The sequence below is a fragment of the Chiloscyllium plagiosum genome, chromosome 8, assembly GCF_004010195.1.
Source record: "Chiloscyllium plagiosum isolate BGI_BamShark_2017 chromosome 8, ASM401019v2, whole genome shotgun sequence".
Lineage (NCBI taxonomy): Eukaryota > Metazoa > Chordata > Chondrichthyes > Orectolobiformes > Hemiscylliidae > Chiloscyllium > Chiloscyllium plagiosum.
The window spans coordinates 97,082,151-97,091,048 of NC_057717.1; the positions used below are offsets into that span (position 1 = coordinate 97,082,151).

The 8,898-nt window shown below is 40.2% G+C and overlaps 1 protein-coding gene across 2 annotated transcripts in view; it reads right to left on the reverse strand.

The window, feature by feature from the left end:
• Positions 1 to 1,092: 1,092 nt before the first annotated feature.
• Positions 1,093 to 8,898, reverse strand: part of LOC122552218 (protein PET100 homolog, mitochondrial) — a 9,394-nt gene continuing 1,588 nt past the window's right edge. For both annotated transcript variants that reach the window (XM_043694855.1, XM_043694856.1), the window contains exons 2-4: positions 2,728 to 2,814; positions 2,160 to 2,192; positions 1,093 to 1,374 (exon numbers count right to left, since the gene is read on the reverse strand). In XM_043694855.1, coding sequence (XP_043550790.1) covers positions 1,279 to 1,374; positions 2,160 to 2,192; positions 2,728 to 2,814 — 216 coding nt within the window. In that variant the 3' untranslated portion in view covers positions 1,093 to 1,278. The remainder of the gene's footprint in view (positions 1,375 to 2,159; positions 2,193 to 2,727; positions 2,815 to 8,898) is intronic.

Below are 8,898 nucleotides of genomic sequence, written 5' to 3' on the forward strand. Positions count from 1 at the left end.
GTCATTGTTCACCCAGTGTAAACAGTTGAGTGATTTTCTGGAATTGCATGTTCATGTAAAAAATAACTTCTTAAAATTGAGAAGATTTTGTTTGGATTCCAGCAATGTAGTCCCAATCGTTATGAATCAATGACAGACTGTACATAACAAATGGTCTACCATTGAAAAAGAGCCACCAAATCTGTCTGTATTCAGGCAACATTACAGTTTAACCGCCTTCCTGACCTGCAGTCTTCTTCTTGACCTCTCCGCCTCCATCCTACTCCGACCTATCACCCTCACCTTGACCTCTTTCCACCTATCACATTTCCAACGCCCCTCCTCCAAGTCCCTCCTCCCTACCTTTTATCTTCTCCTGCTGAACACTCTCTGCTCATTCCTGAAGAAGGGCCTGTGCCCGAAACATCGAATCTCCTGTTCCCTGGATGCTGCCTGACCTGCTGTGCTGTTCCAGCAATAAAGTTTCAACTTTGATCTCCAGCATCTGCAGACCCCACTTTCTCCTCCCAGTTTAACTCTGTCACAATTGTACAAATATAACAAAAAGACACAACTAGCAAATGCTACAAGATTTATTGCTCTCATTGAGGTAATGCAATTCCGGACTGTAGGAAGCATATAGAATAGAAAGCAATTGGGTGCTGGGGAAAATATAAGCACTACCACAACTAGGCAGTAGTGTGAGGGTTAAAAAAAAATAACCAGGAGACGAGGTAGCTGATTAGCTCAAGTGTAAAAAAGAAATAAAATAGAAAGCAATTGGGATCACTGAAGCACGAGGTAAATAGTGGATCAACATTAAACTGTTAGAGCAGGCAGATGCAGACTACCAGTAGAGGCAGAGCTCTGCAAAAGATGGTAGCCTGACTAAAGATGGCTGACATTCAAATTATGCTTCTCTGGCTCAAATAATGTCTGGTCACCACAAGCAAATTCCTCAAACCTTTACAGTACAATTACCACAGCTGGCATGCCTCTGAATCTAATACACTGATGCAAACTTCAAAAAGGTGCAGTGGTCAAAACCAGAAGAGCTTTATGATGTGCAAATTATGTGCAAATATTCTACAAACAATTTTTTTACCAGCACTGTTATAGCTATGTATTACTTTTATTTTGTAAAAAATAACTTAAGATCAGTGTGTTACGTACAGTGGCTTTTATGCAATAATCAACGACTGATAAAGAATCTCAGAGAAGAGAAAAAAAGTCTTGCAAAGTTTCAACACTTCAATTAATTGAAGACATGGTGACAGCCTGTGCAATATTGACTCTGCTTTACTGTTCTTGTGTTTTCTGGGTTTCGAGGGCACGCAGTAATTTTTGTTCCCGTTTTTCTCTCATTCGTTCCTTGAAATCTTCCAACTCTTTGCGCTGTGATCATTAAAAGAAAGCAGCATCAGAATCAATTCTTGAAACTGAACAATAGTTCAGAAGTGTGTGTTTGTTTATGAAAATACTTATAAAAACTACCCTTATGGTATTGTGTTGCGAGAACTGGTTGAAGTATTTATGATCATTGCATCTCTCAAAGCAATAACACAATATCTCTGCAAGTAGGAAACTATTTACAAGAGCTCAACAGGATGATAGTTGCTGCCCTCTCTCTAGTGATAATGGAAATAAATGATTGCCATGGGACATTAAACAGGAAATTATTTTTGCAGCTTGTAGAATGTTCCATTCCTGAAGTTTTGATTTTTAAAATTTTCAATCTTGCTATAAGCCACTTGTAAAATTATTTTTTGGTCATTGAAATTTAAGCAAGGTTGGAGCTGGAATGGGCCATTCAGCCCTTCAAATCTGCTACTGTTCAGAGTGATCATGGCAGATCGTCTACTTCAAACCAGCTTCCCGTATTATCTCCATAATTCCTCGATTCTCTTAGAATACTGCAAATGTAAGAAGTGCTTTATGAGAAAAATAAACTGAAATGTTCATTGTTCATTTTTAGCCAGCTGACTGCCATTGTGTACCATTTTCACAACATTTAGATTTTATTTTCAAGTGTACTCAAGTGCAGAAGTACAGGAGTGCAATGAAAATGTCGCCAAACACTGTGTCACTTTGGGTACAAAGGAACCTAGATTCAAAAACTTAGCTACAAAGTATTAGGATAAACATGTTAAAAAGTAAGGTTCAGGAGTTCAGGTACTTACACGCATCTTCTCTTCTGGCGGATAGATCTCTCTCTGAAAAATAGAATACCACCTGATGAAGGAGCAGCGCTTCAAAAGCTAGTGCTTCCAAATAACCTGTTGGACTATAACCTGATGTGGGATTTTTAACTTTGAAAAATACAAGGTGAAGTGCAGTCAACAGTACAGAAAGCACCTTACAAAGTTATGAGAAAAATAACCCTCACAAGAAAGGAACTTCCCATTATTTTATAAAGCCCAACAGTTGGCTAGGCTGGAAAGGGGGGAGAATCACAAGTAGAAACGAAACAGAGTGAACTTATGATTATGCCTCTTTGAATTTGTAGAAGATCAGAGTTAGATCCCAGACACTGAAATTTGTTCTTTTAACCAATGTACCCAACCATCAAGATGTGAAAGAGCTCGTGGACTACTCTACCTTTGATCTTTTGATTGAGGGGAAATTACTGACAAAATGTACGCTTTACTCAGCTTTCTGAAACTCAGTATCTCATGCCAAGTGAATGTCAATACACATTTCAATGTCACCTTTTGAACAACTACAAATTGCAGCCTGCCACTCACTGACCTTCCTTTTGATCACATATTCCTCAAAGTATTCTGCTTGATTGGAGATCCAAAACACTGTCACAGGGAATGACAGGTAAAGGCACATCTGATAATAAAGAAACAGTTAATATCATAAACAGCTTGACTGCTTTGTGTCCACACAATTATCCAGATTTTGACAATCATTCAAGCCTCACATTGGTGTATAAGCATTCAAGAATGCATTTATATCACATAATCAGTAAACTGACTCAAGCAATGAGCTACTTTGAATGCAGTGGCTTACACATAAAGTGAAAACACAGCTAATTTATATTAGCAGTACCTCATAGAAATGGAGAGGAAGGTCTATTATACTTTGGGACAAATTTTAGCCTGGACATTGAACAATGATGTGGGTTATTCAGCATCACCTCCACCAGCTGTGGATTACTGTCACATCCAAAGAAGACTTCCAACATTATATTACCTCCTTGATAATGGAACATTAGATTACATCCCATCTCTAATTGCCTATGTAAGGGTGATGATGAGCTGCCTTCCTGAACCATTGCAGTCCATATGGTGTAGGTACATCCAAAGAGCTATTAGGGTAGGTGGTTCCATGATTTTGACCCAGTGACGCTGAAGGAACAGCCATATATTCCCAGTCAGCATCCTAAGAGACAGGTAGGGGAACTTGCAAGTCATGGTATTGCCTTGTTTCTGCTATCCTGGACCTCGTAAATCATTGAATTCAGGGCATGCAAGGTGCTATCTTTGAAACTTTCATGAATTCCTACAATGCACCTTGTGGTTGGTGCACACTGTTACTACCTGCGTTGGTGGTGGTCGGAGCAAATGCTAAGGTGTTAAATGGGATGTCAATCAAGTAAGCTACTTTGTCCTGGATTGTGTCAAGCTTTGAATGTTGTTGAAGCTGCACTCTTCTAGGTGAGTGGAGAAAAATTCATTTCACTTCTGATTTGCAGCCTGTAGATGGTCTGCAGTCTTTGAGGAGTCAGTTGAGTTACTCTCAGCAGAACCTCCAGCATCTAACCTGCTCTTAAGAGTTATACAGCATGGAAACAGATCCTTTGGTCCAACTCGTCCACACTGACCATAGAAAGCATCACAGCGTGGTATGGCAACTGCTCCTCCCAATACCGCAAGAAACTACAGAGAGTTGCGAACACAGCCTAGTGCATCACTCAAACCAGCCTCCCATCTATTGACTCCATCTATACTTCCCATTGCCTCAGGGAAGTAACCAAAATAATCAAAGACCCCGGTTATTCTCACTTCCACCCTCTTCCATTGGGCAGAGGATAAAAAAATCTGTATACACGTACGCACAGATTCAAAAACAGCTTCTTCCCTGCTGTTATCAGACTTTTGAGCAGATCTTTCAAAAGTTAGTTCTGATCTCTCTCCCTCTCTTTCTGCATCTTCTCTGCAGCTGTAACACTGTACTCTGTTCTGCTACCCTGATGCTTTATATGGTATGATCTACCTGTGTAGCAAAACAACACTTTTCACTGTATGCGACAACAATAAATCAAGTTTCCCAAACTAAGTTAGTCCCATTTGCTTGCATTTGGCCCATATCCCTCTTAAACTTTCCTGTTCATTAATCTGTCCAAATGTCTTTTAAACGTTATAACTATATCTGTGTGAACCATCCTGTGTGAAAATGTTGCCCCTTGGATCCCTTTCAAATCTTTTTACTCTCACCTTAAAATGATGCCCTTTAGTTTTGAACTCCCTATGGTACAAAAAAAGACATTTGCTATTCATCTTATCTATGCCCCTCATGAGTTTATAAACCTCTATAAGATCACCCCACAACCTCCTATGCTCCAGTGAAAGAAGTCCCAGCCTACCTGTAAACTCAAACCCTTCGGTCCTGCTAACATCCTTGTAAATCATTTCTGCACCCCCTCCAATTTAATAATAATCTTCTTATAGCAGAGCAACCAGAACTTTACACAGTAATCCAAAAGTTACCAATATCCTGTACAATTACAACAAAACACCCCAACCCCTATAATCAATGGTCTGAGCAATGAAGGCCAGCGTACCAAATGCCTTCCTTACCACCCTTTCTAGCTGCGATGTAACTTTCAAGGAACTATGTAGCTAAACCCGGGTGGTCTCTCCATTCACATAGTACTTATATGGCTGGCCCAGTTCAGTTTCTGGTCAATGGCAACCCCCAGAATGTTGTTTGTTAAGGATTCAGTGATGGCAACATATGGAATATCAAGAAGAGATCAATGTTCTCCATCATTGTAAATATATAACTTCTGTATGAAATTTATAACATGAGGATTCAGATTCTTAGTTTTCTTTCCAATTGGTACATTATGACTCTTTCTTTCTTACACTCTTGACAGGAATCAATCTTACAATCTCCTCCTCTCTCAGAAACAGACAATAACAATAAACACATACCAATGCATTTGAATCCTCCAATTGGTATAAACGTTGCGATCATGATCATTGTATGGAAATAAATAATCCGCGCACAGGGCACAATTTCAAAATTTGTGGGTGTTACAAAACCTGAGTATTCTAACTGTGTGGATTGTACAAAACTTCAATAGGACATAGACACATTGGTGGAGTGAGAGAAAGTGAGGACTGCAGCTGCTGGAGATCAGAGTCAAAATGTGTGGTGCCTGTTGAAGAGCCTATGCTTGAAATGTCGACTCTCGATGCTGCCTGACCGGCTGTGCTTTTCCAACTTTTTGATATTGGTGGAGTGGGTGATAGGTGGCAGTTGGAGTTCAATGCAAAGAAATGTGAGATAAGTTTGATAGGAAATACATGAAGGATCAATATAAAATAAAAGAGTACAAATCTAAAGGAGCAGAGGGACTTGGGTGTGACAAAAGGTGGCTGGACAGTTTGTACTAACACTTAATAAAACATACAGTATCCTACGTTTTACTTACAGGGGCATACGATGTAGTGTAAGGAGGTTATGTTTAACTTGTGTAAGAAACTAATTTTGTCTCATCTAGAGAGTTGCAACAAGCCCTGGCACTGGGTGAGTGCAGAGGGTGGTTTATAAGAGTGGTTCAAGGGATAAGGAATATGAAGATAGATTGGGAGAAGTTGTCACTGCTTTCCCCACAGAAGAGAAGGCCAAGAATAAATCTGACTGAAGCATTCAAGTCAAGAGGGGTCTGAACAGAGTCAATCGGGTAAAATAATTGAGAACAAACGCAGACAGATGTAAAATACTTAGTACAAGAAGCAAAAGTGATAGGAGGGAAAACATTTTTATACATTGAGTGGTTAAAATCTAGAGGCATTGTCTAGCAGTGTGGCACAGGCAAGTTCAATTAAATATTCTATAGGAAATTAGACAGTTATTTGAAAATAAACAGTGTGCAGGGTGCACCATAAAAACAATGGTGAACTGAGTCCATCACAAAACAAGTGAAAATGTAAGAATTGCATAAGGTCTGCTTGACAATGTGAGTCGCTAGGTATTGCTAAAATAATCCTTTTATCTGCTACTAATGGGTACATATTCCAACATGACTGAAAGCACCTCAAGCATTTAATATGGTTGAGATGGGAAAATAACTGGACGCAATCACTTGAGAGCAGCAAATGGAAAATAGCATTGGAGAGAAATGATTAAAGAAAAGCTAACAGGAAAGACAAAGATGGAAAAGAAATAGGACTGTAAGCAATGGAATACAGTCTTTTTTTTGTTGAAAAATTATGAGCAAAAATTCGCCTAAAGCAGCTTTTCTCTTTAATACATTATTACTCGATGGTATGTGACAAAATCAAACAGTTCAATTCCTGTGATTGCAACAGGCCATTAGCCATCAAGCAATATCAAAAACATTTTTTTCCTGCTCTCGGTCACACCTTTGAAATTAATGTTTTGTAAACAGTTGCGTCTAAGCAGCTATCAAAAGACAAATGTGAACAACTTGCAATCAACAGATGAGGATTGAACACAACCTTAGATTTCATTATAGTGAATTATGCATCATTTCTTGACATAGAATGTTCAGCATGGAAAGAAGCCATTGGACCCAACATGTTTTATACTCTACATTTATTTCCTCCCACGCCTCCACTGCTCACTCAGTCAGCATAACCTTCTATATCTTTGTCCCTTGTATTTTATCTAGTCTTCTCATCATTTTTTCCAATATATCCACAACATTCCACTCAACTACCCCCAGCGGTCTTCAGATTTCTTCTGAATTACATATTGCTGCATTGACCTTGACTTTCGTTTTCAAAGTAAGATGCAAACAAAGCATTGAGAGATCCCAAGGCAGAACACAGCCTCAGGTGATGCTTGAAATCGAATTTCAGATTTCAATCACCTTGGGAGAGGAGGTAGCTTACTGTCACGAGGTCATCAATCCATAAAGGTTAACTTTGCATTTTCTCTCTCATTCAAATACACACAAAGATTCTGCTGAATATTTTTGCTGCTGCAGCAGCCAATACAAGAAACACACTCCAGCAGCGTTGAAATCTTTTGGAAGCCAGAAGTAGAATCTGGTTTAAAACAAGGAACTGCGGGTGTTGAAACTAACAAGATCAGAAATCGCCAGAGAAACTCAGCAGCATTTGTGGGGAGAGAAAGTATTGTTGATGTTTCAAGTCCAATGACCCTTCTAGAGACCTGATAGCTGCTAGGAAAAGGTGATGCTTATCTCCCTAACTCCTTCTACAGCATTGTGAACACAGCTGAGGTCATCATGCAAGTCAACCTTCCATCCAGCTACACTTTTGCTGCCTCTGAAAGACAGCCATCATCATCAAAGATGCCTCCCACTCCAGTTACAATCTCTTTCAATCTCTTCAATTTGGCAGAAGATACAGAAGCTTAAACACACGTACCAACAGCTTCAAAGAGAGCTTTTTCCCCACTGTTAATAGACTTCCGAATGGACGTCTCAAATTTCAAATCTAATATTGATCTTGCTTTTTACGCAACTTCCTTGTTCTGTCCAATCACCCTATATCTTTGAATGTTACGTACTGCATGCAAAACGAACCTTTTCATTGTACCGAGATACATATGACCATAATAGATCAAACCAAAATAAAATCCATCAGAAGCATAAATACCAACTTCACTGAGCTGCCAACAGGCTATTTAGCTTTAACGCAGTATCTCGCTCGCATGACCACTTGTCTGTCCTTGGCATGCTGCAATGCTCCTCCAAATCACAGCGCAAACTGGAGGAGCAACATCTCATCTTCAAACTAGGCAGTTTACAAACTTCTGGGCTCAATATTGAGTTCAACACCATCAAACCGTGAACTCATTCCTCCCCTTTTAGCTTTATTTGTTGCAGTACCACACCCCTGCTCCCCCTCCCCCAGTGGGGCGCAGGCTGGCAGTTAGACATACCATTGCTCTGCCATTCTAACATTCTGATCACTTAATCTGAATGACCAACATGCTTCCCCCCAACTCCCCCAGAACTCCAATACCCTGCACCCCCCCCCCCCCCCACTATAGCATAAACACTGCTTCCTCCACACCTCACATCGGCTCTAATGAAGACTGATCGAGACTTGGAACGTTGGCTTGCTCTCTCACCATGGATGCTGCCTGACCCACTGTGATCTCCAGCATTTGGTAGTCTTAGTCTGAAGAAGTGTGTTCTCTCCACAGATGGAATCTAGCTTTATTGGTGTTTGCTCAGGTTGAGGTTTAGGGTGTAGGTTTGCTCGCTGAGCTGTAGGTTTGATATCCAGACGTTTCATTACCTGGCTAGGTAACATCATCAGTGGTGACCTCCAAGTGAAGCGAAGCTGTTGTCTCCTGCTTTCTATTTATAGCTTTCTCCTGGATGGGATTCCTGGGGTTTGTGGTGATGTCATTTCCTGTTCATTTTCTGAGGGGTTGATAAATGGTATCTGGATCTATGTGTTGGTTTAGAACACTATTCCAACGAGCCAACACACACTGCAGCACAGACGAACTTTGGAAAACAGAGGGGAACCACCTGTACAATGTATTCAAGAAGAACAGATACTCAAAAAATACAGTCCATAGATTCCTCAAGAACAAACCACGACAAGCAGACCAAACACAGCCAGAAACCCTAACCACCTTACCATACAAAGAAGTTTCAGAAATGACAGCCCGACTACTAAGACCCCTTGGAATCCTAGTAGCACACAAACCCACCAACACTCTCAAACAAAAACTAAC